The following is a 12,836-nucleotide window of genomic DNA, read 5'->3' on the forward strand; positions in this document are numbered from 1 at the left end:
ATATTCCCATGTGTATTCATAATAGTGTGACTCTTAAGAGAGTATTCATATAAATATTCACATAAGTATTCATATTCACATGAGCATTCATTCATAAGAATATTTGCACGAGTGTTCCTGTGAGTGTTCCCATTAGCCCAAGGCGGATACAATACAATCCCATGACAGGGAGAGAAGACCTGGTTCTGGGAAGGAGGCTCTGGCCTGGCCACAGACCTGCAGTGTTCTTTGTGGGGCAGCCTCTCCACTTGGTCTGATGAGGAACTGACCTTTGGTTTGTAGTCTGAGGGCCGAGTCCTGAAGGAAGCCACCTACATCAACAAGTCGCTGTCATTCCTGGAGCAGGCCATCATTGCCCTCGGGGACCAGAAGCGAGACCACATCCCCTTCCGGCAGTGCAAGCTCACCCACGCCCTGAAGGATTCCTTAGGTGAGGGTATGGTTGGTGCACAGCGGGGATGGATAGGCCTGGTATATCTGTTACTGGTGATAATGGAATTGCTCCCTCCTGGTGGCATGGACTTACCTGCAGCCTTTTCACAGTGACCTCAGGCACACCTGGAAAGGCAGAATCAAGCACAGTGACCTCTCATGTCCCCCATGTCATTCTCTTCACTCCTCAGAACCTTTGCTTAAGCTTTTGCCTCTACCGGAAGTACCTTCTCATTTCCCCTATCCCTGAACCAGCTGGCAGAATCCTTCACCACCTTGAAGACCAAGGTGGAGGGCTTCTCCGGTGACGTCTTCCCTTCCCTGACTGAGGAGCTGGGGCTGTGTCTTGTCATCCTTGTGTTCCCAGGCTTTTGCATTGGGCCCAATGGCACAGTGGTTGGTGTGTGATTATTAACTGAGTGCTCCCCCTCACCCCCGCCATAAGCAAAGCCCTGGCCTAGAGGCCTCTGCCCTACTCCAGGTCTTCTCTCCTCTGCTTTTCCCCCAGCTCCTCTTTTAGGTACATTTGACAGCCTCTCCTGCTTCTCTTCTTCTTCCCCTTGCCTCCCAGCCTCATGCATGCTTGAATGTGTCCTCTCTGACCCTGTCTCAGTCAGCTCAGGCTGCTAGAACAAAATATCACGGACTGGGTGGCTTAAACAACAGACACCTATTTCTCACAGTCCTGGAACCTGGAAGTCCCAGGTCAAGGTCTGGCAGGAATGGCTCCTGGTGAAAACTCTCTTCCTGGCCTGTAGATGGCCACTTTCTCGTTGTGTCTTCACATGGCAAAGAGAGAGAGAGATAAAGAAAAGAAAGAGATCAGAAAGGGAGACAGGGCTCTGGTCTCTTTTTCCTTTCTTACAAGGGCACTAATCCCATCATGGGGCTCCACCCTCATGACCTCATGTACTTAATTACTTCCTGCAGGCGCCACCTCCAAATACCATCACATTGAGGGTTAGGACTTCAATATATGAATTTTGAAGGGACACAAATGTTCAGAGCCCTCCCGCCCCCGCCACCCACCACCCTCAAAGGAATCTCTTGGCAGAAAACCCACATGGTTCATGGCCCTTCTGTGTCCTGGTTTCTGCAGGGGGAAATTGCAATATGGTCCTTGTGACAAACATCTATGGAGAAGCTTCCCAGTTAGAAGAGACGGTATGTAAAGACAGCCAGTGCAACCGGGATGGAATCCCTCCTCATGCATGCCAGGGCTGGGTAAACTGACACAGTAGCTATAGACATGGTCAAGGGTGGAGGGGTCCAGGGATGAGTCTGAGCCAAAATTGCTGAAGGGGGCCCAGCCAGGATCCAAATACCAAGTACCAAGGGGCAGAAGCCATGTCAAGGAAGAGGCAAGGCAGGTGGCAAGCTCAGTGTGGGGGCCTATGTGAGAAGAGAAGGCTGAGAGCCAGCTTTGTGGGGCAAGGACTGTGTTTTCTGGCCCATGCCAGGAGTATTTTGCCACTGCAGCGAGGAGCTCGGGAAGGAGAGGAAGAAGAAGAAGGTGCAGCGGCTGGATGGGCCCTGGCGGCCATGCTGAGGCCTTGGCTATTCTGCTCCAGGTGGCAGGGACTGTCACAGGGTTTTAGTAGGAGCGGGCTGTGGCCAGAGTTGTGACTCGGGGAGATTAATCCAGCAGCAGGAAACAGGTGACCCGGGGAGGTGAGAAGCTTATGAGAACCAGAGGCAGGAATACGAAGTGAGCCAGTGACACAGGTGAGTCCACATAGCTAGGCACCCAGGCTGGGGCTCCCCGCCTCTCCTCCCTACCCATCCTAAATAAGATAGGTTTGGAAATCTCTCCCTAGACATTTTGGTCAAATGTGGATGTTTGGGGCAAGCTTCAGTCATCTGGAGAATCCACTAGGTGAAACAGGTTATTTCCAGGGACATTGCAGGGCAAGATGCTTCTGCAGGGCCTCCCAGCTTGGTGCATTAGGGACCATCCCAGCTTCCACGGGGAGTTCTCCGGCCACATACCCAGTGCCCTGGGACTTGGGAGGCCAGGGAGGGGAGCTCCAGCTGATGTGCAGACAGCATCCCCAGAGGAAGGCTTCAGGCACCTACTGGTCTCACAGCATAACAAAGCATGAGTGACCCCAAGAGGAGTCATATGAATATTGGGCCTCCTGGCTGCCTGGTTAAGAAATACGTCCTCCAAGACCGTGGAAGACCCTTTCTCCCCTTATCCCCACCCCTGAGATGGTCACACAGGAAGCAGCTCTCCTGGTACCTGCTGTCCCCCGAGGCTTGTGCCCACACCACCTGGGATCTCTGATTAGGACTGAGCCCACAGGAGCCCTAAGGAGCTGCTGGAAGAGTATCGGGGGTTGGGACAAAGGCATATTGGGGGTGCAGAAGCACATGATTCTCTTCTCCAAATGCTTTAAAACTTTAAAACTGTTCCTGTCATGATTCGTGTTGCTTAATGCATTGACCACGCATGTGTGTATGAGGGAGTCGTGGCCACGCTTGCTGCTGTGCTTACAGCAGGAGAGTCTGATTTCACCCTCACACAGAAGCAACTCCAACTAAAATGACAGAGGTCTCTTCCTGAGGGCTCTCTGTGAACCAGTTCTGTCCAGAGCACATTATATACCTCAGCACTCAGTCTCCCAGTGACCCTGTGAGGCAGGTCTTCCCAACTTTACAGAGAAGTTACAAGACCTGTCTGAGGTTGTGCAGTCAGTTGGTCGGTGGCAGATCTCTTAACTACTAGGCAAGACTGTCCAATGGAAGAGCCCTTTCAGGCCTTCCTCAGGCTACTTCTGGGTTACCCATCCCCCCCCCAAGCCGGCTTCCCTGTTTCAGGGCTTCGAGTCAGCCCAGCACAGTATGAAGCTGGGATGTCAGGGCTCACTGGCAGCTCATGTGCCACTGACTGCTCCTCACTGCCACGGAGCAGCCCTCCACTCCTCATGGAACATCAGCACAGTGGGGCTGTTTCCCAAGTGCCCGCTTCTGTGGCCACCCCATGGGCCCCCATCCATAATTACCCCTGGCTGGCTGTGCCCCCAGAGGGACTCGGGCAGGACCCCCAGACATCACTCCATGGGCCCATGGAGCATTCCTCTCTGCAGGGAGACTTGTTTTCTAGTGGAATCCTTTAACCTGTTTTGCACATATCTCTACTCACAAGTAATTGACCAAGAACATAGAGGTCTGTCTGATCTGTTTTTCAGCTGTCTTCACTGCGGTTTGCCAGCAGGATGAAGCTGGTCACCACTGAGCCTGCCATCAACGAAAAGTATGACGCTGAGGTACTAAGGGGCTTGTAGGCAGGTATCTCGCTGTGGGGAAGGTGTATGGGTTTGCTGCCTGGGTCACAAGAGCCTGGCTTCCCTTCCTGCCTTGACCAAAGATACACATGTGATCCTGGGTCAGTCCCTTTCTGCTCTGGGATAGGCCAGTGTTTAGAGTCCCTTGGGGGCTGCCACAAAGGTGAAAGGGCTAGGTCAGGCCCCCCACCCAATTCATATGTGGGGCTTCAAGGCCTCTGAGTACCCCTGGGCTTCTGCATGAGAGTCCTTAGAGCTAATTGTTTCTGAGCTAAATCAGTGTAGACCATCTCTCAGACTCATCTGGTTAGGTCACTACAGAACCTCTTTCTTCCCAGCCTGAGTGATCCCTCTCAGCAAACAGCTGACCAATCAGAAGAATGATCAGCCTCACCATTAGCCAGGGAAATGCAAGTTAAAACCTTAGCGGAATTCCACCCTCAGACTAGCAAAAATTAGAAATTTTCTGACAATGTAGAGACAATGGTGAGTATGTGCAGAAACAGCAATGCTTATTTACTTCTGGTCTAAGTGTAATGGACAACCACTTTGGAGAGCATTTTGGCAACATCTAGTAAAGTAAAAACACATTTACCAATAATTTGGTTTTCGTTTAAGATGCTTATGCAATCGTAGTTACTGGAGACAGGAGCATATACAGGCCCTAAACCCATGACAAACCAGCTAAACTTTCTAGATTCTAAATCCTGAAGGAAAGTAACAGTCCGGGGGCTCTGTGGATCTAACCCATGGTTTGGAGGTTGAGGAGGAAGTAGAGCTTAGAGCAGTGGTTCTCAAAACTTGAGTGGGTATCAGAATCACCCTGCGGGCTCATTGAACAACAGGTCACTGCACCAGTTCCCAGAGTTCCTGATTCCATCGGTCTGGGGTGGGGGCTGAGGATTCAAATTTCTCATGAGTGTCCCCGGTGCTGCTGCTGCTGCTGTTCTGGGACCACACTTGGAGAATGACGGGCACAGTAGTTAAGAGCGCTGGCCCCTGCGTTGGGCTATCCTGGTTCAGCAGCCTGCTCTTTCCTTCGTCAGCTGTATAACCTCAGCAAGATACTTATTCTTTCTAAGGCAGGAGTAACAGAGTTCACTCTCAAAGAGATGTGAAGAACAAGATAATGCGTAGGAATCTTTTAGCACAGTGCTGTCATGGAGTAAATGCTCAGGAAATGTTAGCTAGCACTACAGTCACTTCTGCAGACCAGCAGTATCACTTCTAGGTATATAGTCTAGCAGCATTCTCACATATGCACATAAAGAGACTTATAGAAGATGGTGCTGCACTGCTTGTTGTAATGGTGAAAAGTTAGGAACATGATGAATAGCCTTTAACAGAAGAGTAGCTAAGTAGGTTGCACAGGGAGGGAGTCAGTGAGCTGCGAGCATGGATAATCTCTAGTGAGAAAACAACTTGGGGATTGAATGGTGGCATCTCTCATTTATACCAAGTATAAGAACATACAAAGCAATGCTGATCATCATTAGTGGACAGATGTGTGTACAAAGAAAAAATGTATGGGAGTGAAAAGACCAAACTGAGCAGAGGTTCCTTCTGGATGTCAGGGTGGGGAATGGATTTGGAGTGGGGTAGCCAGGGGCTTCACATTTATCTGAAATGTTTTATTTCTTAAAAAAACAAAAACAAAAACACCTAAAGCCAATATGGTGGCATGCTGTTAAAGTCAGATTTTAGGGTGGTCTTCCCAAGGATTCATGGCATTATTTTCTATGCTTTTCTGTAGCTTGGAGCTTTTCTTATTTATTTTTCTTATTTTCTTATTTGGTGCTCTCTTAGCTTAGGACTACCACATTACCACCTGTGAACCTGGCTGAGTGGGCATTGCACCTGGCAGCGAGGACTTTCATTTTAATGTAATTCCTATTCTGAAATCTGCACTGTTGTCCCTGGACAGCCAAGTTGCCATGTCACCAAATGCAAATGTGTTTATAATCTTCATGATAAACATTTTCCTTTATATGTATGAGTTCTCGAGAGAGACCTGGAAAATTATTTTGGTTGTTGCCTTTCCTAGACTGTAGCCAGTATTCCCAGGTTGTTTCCAGCACCACTTTCAGTACTGATACCTGTTTCCAAGGGTAGCGTTTCCTTGGTTGGTGGGGCTGGCTGGAAGGTGGGAGACTGAGTTCCTGGTCCACCTCTGCTACCGGCTCTCTGTGGTGAGTTGCTCAGGCTCTGAGCCTCAGGATATTCATCTGTGAACTAGGAGGTTGGACTGATGACTTCCAGCAACCCTCCCACTATGTCATTCTATGATTCCGTGAGGTGGTGTAAGGGTTGTGAGCCACGGGCATAAACAGACAGCAGAGAGACTTGGGGTACCCTACTCTGCCAAGAGGAAGCACACCCGCACGCTGCCGTGGGGTCAAAATAGGGAAACTTCTTAGGCTGATAGCTGCTCACAACCTGGCGTGGACTTAAGCAGAACTCTCTGAATTATCCTCATTACATTTATGATGGAAACACCTAACCAGCAAGGAACTTACATGGGTCTGTGCTGTCTCTGAGGCATTTTTTTTCCATCCAGAAAATGCCCCTGTTTCTTATAAGGGAGTTGGTCAGCCAGGAGGTGCTGTCAGACCCTATTCTGTGGAGTCTTCTGCTTCAGCCCTATTTCCAAGCAGCTTCTTTCCAGTCAGTAGAAGAGGGCAAGTTAGAGGCCACTAAGCCTGACAGGCAGTAGGAGAAGTGGCTTCCATACTCTCAGGGTGCAGCATAGAGGCTGGTGACCCATGGGAGCAGATGGCTCATTTCCACCATCACCGGATTGGCCCAGAAGTCTAACCTGGCTCCTCATGCCACACTGGACAGAGTCATCCAGCTGGAGGTCCCCAGCAGCTCAGCCAGACTTTTCCTAGCTGGGCATAGTGCATTTTCTAGAGCTGAGATCCCTCAGCTGAGAGGAGGGGATGGAGATGAGTAGGGGCCAGGCACCAGTCCTCTCCCGTTCACCTCACAGGGAGTCCACCTGAAGGACCATCTTGAGGATGCCCAGAGGGGCAGAGTCAGAATCTGGACCCTGGTCATGTGTCTTGAGTTCAGGCTTTGTGCCCTGATTTGCCACTGAGCCACCAGGACACCAGGACCCCTTGCTACAGACTGATCACAGCTTTGGTCACCAGTCCTGAGAACCAGCTGTCAGGGGCTCCCTCCAGTGGCCGTTTTTTGACAACTAAAGGAAGCCCTGTTGTTCACAGTGAAGGTTCTCAGCATGAAGTCCCTTGTGCTTCTTATATGAAAAACACTAGGACAGTATCTATCAAATGTAAAATGACTAAGCAATTCTGCTTCTAGAAATGTATCATTTATTCACTCAGCTAAAATTTCTGGAGTACTTACTATGTGCCAGGCACTTTTTGAAGCACTTGGGACGTATCAGTGTACCAACAGAAACACAAATCTCTGTCTTTGAAGAGCTGACAGTCTGCCGGGGGTGGGAGAGATAGAGATACTAAACATAAGAAATCAGTCATTTCTAGATTTGCTATTTAAGACAACATGGATGCACCTAGAGGACATTATGCTAAGTGAAATAAGCCAGACACAGAAAGAAAAATACTGCATGATCTCATTTATATGTGGAACCTAACAAAGTCAAATTCGTAGAAGCAGAAAGTAGAGCAGTGATTACCAGGAGTGGGGTGGAGGCAGGCTGAAAAATGGGGAGATGTTGGTCAAAGGGTACATATTTTTAGTTCTAAGATGAATTAGTTCTGGGGACCTAATGTACAGCATGGTGACTATAATTAATAGTAGTGTGTTGTATACTGAAAATTTGCTAGGAAAGTAGATCTCAGATGCTCATACCACACACACAAAAAATGGTAACTAGTGGATATGTTAATTAGCTTGACTGTAGTAATCATTTCACTGTGTACATGTATATCAAAACATCATGTTGGGGCTTCCCTGGTGGCGCAGTGGTTGAGAGTCCGCCTGCCGATGCAGGGGACATGGGTTCGTGCCCCGGTCCGGGAAGATCCCACATGCTGTGAAGCGGCTGGGCCCGTGAGCCATGGCCGCTGAGCCTGCACATCCAGAGCCTGTGCTCTGCAACGGGAGAGGCCACAACAGCGAGAGGCCCGCGTACCGCAGAAAAAAAAAAAAAAAAAAAAACAGAAACATCTTGTTGTACACCTTAAATATATATAATTTTTCTTAAAACCAAAATAGGTAAGTTGTAGAGCTTCACTGTCCAATACAGTAGCCACTACTCACATGTGGCTACTGAAATCAGTAAAAAAAATTTTTTTTTTGGCTGTGCTACACGGCATGCGGGATCCTAATTCCCCAACCAGGGATCGAACTCGTGCCCACTGCAGTGGAAGTGCGGAGTCTTAACCACCGGACCACCAGGGAAGTCCCCTGAAATCAGTAAAATTAAATAAAATTAAAATTTCACTTCCTTGGTCCCACCAGTCACATTTTAAGTGTTCAATAGCTTTATGTGGCTTGCAGCACAAACACAGGACATTTTCATCATTACAGCAAGTTCTATTAGACAACACTGCTCTAGGGTATGTTCTATGAAAGAAAAGTAGAGCAAGATTTTAAAAAAGAGTGGTGTGAGGGTGGGGAGGGGATTGCAGTTTTACAGGAGGTGATAGAGATGCGCCTAATTTAGAAGCTTTTGAACAAAGACTTGAGGGAGGTGAGCCATGGAAATACCTGGGAGAAGAGTGTCCCAGGCAGAGGGGACAGACAATGCAGAGGCAGGAATGTGCCCATTTGGTGGGAATGGAGTGAGCAGGAGGAAAAGAGGAGGAAAGAAGTAATGGGACAGATCACATAGAGCTCATACATCACTGTGTTCTCGAACACAAAGATGTAAGTGCAAAGATGTTTTGCAGCATTTTCTGTAGCAGCAATAAATTGGAGGTGGCATACCTGATTATCAGTGGGGAATGGTAATGCTTTGTGTAGTGGTTGGGAAGGATGAGGGTCAATGCATCCTGGAGGCATGGGCTGCACTGAGAGGGCCATTACCCTGTTGGACTGGAGCTGCTGGGAGTCAGGGTTTGAAGTGGCCCTAGGGGTGCCTGTGCTCACTCTGTTCTCAGTCTCCTCTGCAGTAAGAGGCAGAGGCCAGAGGACTGCTGAGACCCCCTCAAACCCTAAAGTTACCCAGTTGGGGAAAAGTCACCAGTGGGGAGGGAATCATCCAGATGCTGAGATCACACCCCATGGATTACCTGGAAGAGCCAGGATGTCCAGGCACGGGTGGGGAATTATAGGCTTGATATGGAAGAGGCAGGGTGGCTTCTCTGACTGTCCTCCCTGCTTTCCCCCTCACCCCACCCCCACCCCACAATATGTTTCCCTGGCAGCGAATGGTCAAGAACCTGGAGAAGGAGCTGGCACTGCTCAAGCAGGAACTAGCCATCCATGACAGCCTGGTAAGGGGCTAGAGGTGGTGGTGGGGCATGGTTGCCAGAATGCTAGAGGGACTAGGGTCAGGGTACCAGGTGGGCAGAAGGGCTAGGTTGGGAGGGGGCAAAGGGTCAGGGCAGGGATGCTGGATGAGCAGAGCCAGTTGGGTGGGCAGAGGGACTGGGTGGACAGGGGGCCAGATGCATCAGGGGCCGAGTAGAGAGACTCCAGGGTGGGGCAGAAGTGCTGGGGGACCAGGAATGTCTGGTAGGCAGGGACACTGGACAAACAAGAAGATGTGGACAGGGGTGTCAGATGGTCAGGCAGTAGGCAGGGGGGATGAGGGGCAGGGGCCAGAGGCCTGGCAGGGGTACAGGGGCAGACAGCATGATGGGTCAAGGTCAGGAGAGGTGGCCCCTGACCAAGGCTGGATGGTCGGGTGAGGACAGCAGCAGGGAGCCATGAAGGTAGGGGGCGGGGGCAGGAGTCCTCCAGTAGCCTGTCTGAGCTAATGCTCATGGTCCAGAGGAGCCTCAAGGCAGAGGCTGCCCCCTCCGTCCTGTGGCCCTCATCCTACAGAGTCTGCTGAGACTCAGTCAGCAGAACTCCCTTGTTTGGAGTAGCAGGCCCCCTGTTGGGCAGCCTTTCCTTCCCCGCCCTACCTGGTTGTCCCTTGATGACCTGAACACCTGGCCTGTGAGTCAGGCCCTCCTCGCCAGGACGTGGTGATGAAGGGAATGGAGCTGGCTTGGGCGGCCAGGGTCTGTGCCCAACCTCCCCACTATGGTTCTCAGAATGGTCCCTGCCACCCCGCTTGGGCTTGGGTGCTTGGAGCTTAACAATATGTTCCTTTTCCTCCTCCAAGGCCAACCGTACCCTTGTTAACTATGACCCCATGGATGAAATTCAAATTGCCGAGATCAACTCCCAGGTGCGGAGGTACCTGGAGGGAACACTGGACGAGATTGACGTAAGGAGCCCCTTAGGACCACCGTGTCCAGCTGGCCTGGGCCTCCATCTCCTGGCCACAGCCCGATGTGTGCTGTGCTAGCCTCGGAACCTCACACTGAGAGGGTACAGGGGGTGTAGGGTAGGTGGTGCTGGACTCCCAGCCTCAGGGCCCTTTAGCCCACCTCAGGGCCTTGGCATCCATGTTTAGGGTTGCAGGGCTGTGGGTGACCCACAGAGTGGCTGACAGCCTTAAACAGCCTTGAATACACAGGAGGTGGTCCATCGCTGGGGGCACAAGTGTGGACCCTGGAGCTAGGCTACCCTGGATCGAATCTCAGCTCAGCTATCTCCTTGCTGAGTGACCTCAGGAAAATGCTCAAGCTTGTGTACTCTGGTGGCCTCACCTGTACGGTGTGGTGGGGAGGGAAACTGAGCTGGGGTGAACTGAGATGCAACACCTCAGGGGCTTCACTGTGCCAGGCAGAGTGAGGGCATTAAAGGATGATGGTCATGCTTGTTGTCTACAAGGCAGACCCCCCAGGGCCCATGCTGGAGTGGGCCAAGGAGGAGGAGACAGCAGCCACACAGGGAAAGATGCATTGTTTTTATAGCACAGGCTGGCAGACCTCTCATCAGGGAGCTCATGGGCAGAACCTCGCCCGACCTGTTACTGTGAGCAGCTGCCAGAGGCAAGCCTGGGACAACTGAGAGGCAGGCTGCTCTGGTCTTCCTAGTAAGGGCAGCCCCAGACTGACCAAGGCGTCGAGGGGTAATGCTGGTGGGCTGTAGGCTCAAGAGGGAGGCTGATGGCCTTTCTCCAGCCACAGGTGAGTGTGTCTGTGCCCACACAGAAAGGTTCGTAATGGAACCTTTTGGAAGCAGGAGAGAGCTGAGGACAATAAATCGTATTTAAATGTTTTCTTAGTATTCTCAAGAACTAGAGTCATTTTAATTTTATAGAGGTCTTCACTCAGAAAAGGTGATTATTATAGTCGCAGTAAATAGTTTTAAAACTACTAATCAGGTGTTTCTCTGTTCTTGAGGAGGGCTGGACTGCCACTTTCCTGAGAGGGTGCTGGCAGATGTCCAATTCTTTTTTGTTGTTGTTGTTGTTTTTATTTTTCGCTGCGTTGGGTCTCTGTTGCTGTGCACAGGCTTTCTCTAGTTGTGGTGAGCGGGGGCTACTCTTCATCATGGTGTGCGGGCTTCTCACTGCGGTGGCTTCTCTTGTTGAGGAGCACGGGCTCTAGGCGCGTGGGCTTCAGCAGTTGTGGCTCGCAGGCTCTAGAGTGCAGGCTCAGTAGTTGTGGCACACAGGCTTCAATAGTTGTGGCTCGCAGGCTCTAGAGTGCAGGCTCAGTAGTTGTGGCGCACAGGCCTAGTTGCTCTGTGGCATGTGGGATCTTCCCGGACCAGGGATCAAACCCGTGTCCCCTGCATTGGCAGGCAGATTCTTAACCGCTGTGCTACCAGGGAAGTCCCAGATGTCCCATTCTTGAGACAGATGGTCCACGGGTTAGCCAAGGGGTCCTGGTTTCTCTACTAACACAGACACAGCCTTGGTCCCGTGGTGCCCTTGGTCTAACCTCTGCCTTGTTCTCTTCCCTCCAGATAATCAACCTCAGACAGATCCAGGAGGTGTTCAACCAGTTCCGGGTGGTTCTGAGGTAAGGGGCCCACCCCATCCACCCCACTGCTACGTCAGGCTGCCATTTTCATTTCCCATGGTATGGATGCCGGTCTCCAAGTGCACTGCCTTCTCTCTGGTGTGTGAGGAGCCAGATCAGAGGCCTCTGGGTATGGCAGGCCCTGGGTGTACCCGACAGCCTCTGCCCCTGAGCTCTTATATCCTCCTGCCCTTCCCTTCCCCTGGGGGATGTGGGGAGGACAACCCTCCATTCAAGGGCTACTCAGAGACGAGGTGGTCCCTGGTTTCCTGAGTTTATTAATTGGACAGGAGGTCCTTATGGAGTGCCAGCCCTGAAGATGGCCGGAGCAGGACTTTGATACTCCCCACACCCGCCTCCCCACCTCAGGAGGGATTTGTGGTTTATTTGGGTACAGACATACCTGTAGCCTGACTGCCTGATGCTGGATGGTATCACAGAAGCTGGGTATGTGATTTTGAAGGGACTGTTAGAGACAGACAGGTGGGGAAGCATGGTGCCGAGGTAGGCTTACAGTCCTTGTTAAAGGTCATCTTAGAGCAGTTGTGCTTGGCACATAAGATGGCCCCTGCAGATTTGGGGGCTGGACAATGGGTACACGCACTGGGGAGTGGAGGGCAGGGGAATGAACGTTTTTGGTCTGGTCTGGTTCATGATGAGGATGTGGCTCTGCCGCAGGGGCCACACACAAACAACTTCTAACTCCAGTAGTTGGTGCTTGCCCCAGTGGGTTCAGCATGGCCCCAGCTGTGATGGGTTCTTTCACGCTCTCTCCCAAGCCAACAGGAACAGGAAGTGGAATCCACTTTGCGCAGGAAGTACACCCTCATAGACAAGAATGACTTCGCAACCATCTCTGCTGTCCAGAAGGTAAGCACAATTGCCTCTTGCCGATAAGACTCACATCAGATTTTTCCATCCCCAGATCTTTCCAGAGACAGTGAGTGTCTTGCATTAAAGCAGATCTAGGGTTGCGACAGATAAAGGTAACACCAGCATGAGCATGGGGTGACCCAGGCAGGAGTAAACCGCATAGGAGTTCAAAATGTCCTCCATAAAATGGAGATGTGGCTAGTAGTAAACAAGACCAATTCCCAGA

At 51.0% G+C, this 12,836-nt stretch overlaps 1 protein-coding gene across 4 annotated transcripts in view; it reads left to right on the forward strand.

Annotated features, from left to right (window-relative positions):
* Window positions 1–12,836, forward strand: part of KIF9 (kinesin family member 9) — a 50,258-nt gene that overhangs the window by 18,279 nt on the left and 19,143 nt on the right. For 3 of the 4 annotated variants that reach the window (XR_004352101.1, XM_032647980.1, XM_032647979.1), the window contains 7 exons: window positions 283–430; window positions 1,532–1,596; window positions 3,624–3,701; window positions 9,077–9,145; window positions 9,985–10,089; window positions 11,682–11,737; window positions 12,517–12,607. Coding sequence is in view for 3 of the 4 variants with exons in the window: in XM_032647980.1 (XP_032503871.1) it covers window positions 283–430; window positions 1,532–1,596; window positions 3,624–3,701; window positions 9,077–9,145; window positions 9,985–10,089; window positions 11,682–11,737; window positions 12,517–12,607 (612 nt within the window). In the remaining variant the exon portion in view is untranslated. The remainder of the gene's footprint in view (window positions 1–282; window positions 431–1,531; window positions 1,597–3,623; window positions 3,702–9,076; window positions 9,146–9,984; window positions 10,090–11,681; window positions 11,738–12,516; window positions 12,608–12,836) is intronic. The other variant, XM_032647981.1, reaches the window with a different exon arrangement.

This window comes from Phocoena sinus, chromosome 11, assembly GCF_008692025.1.
Source record: "Phocoena sinus isolate mPhoSin1 chromosome 11, mPhoSin1.pri, whole genome shotgun sequence".
Classification (NCBI taxonomy): Eukaryota; Metazoa; Chordata; class Mammalia; order Artiodactyla; family Phocoenidae; genus Phocoena; species Phocoena sinus.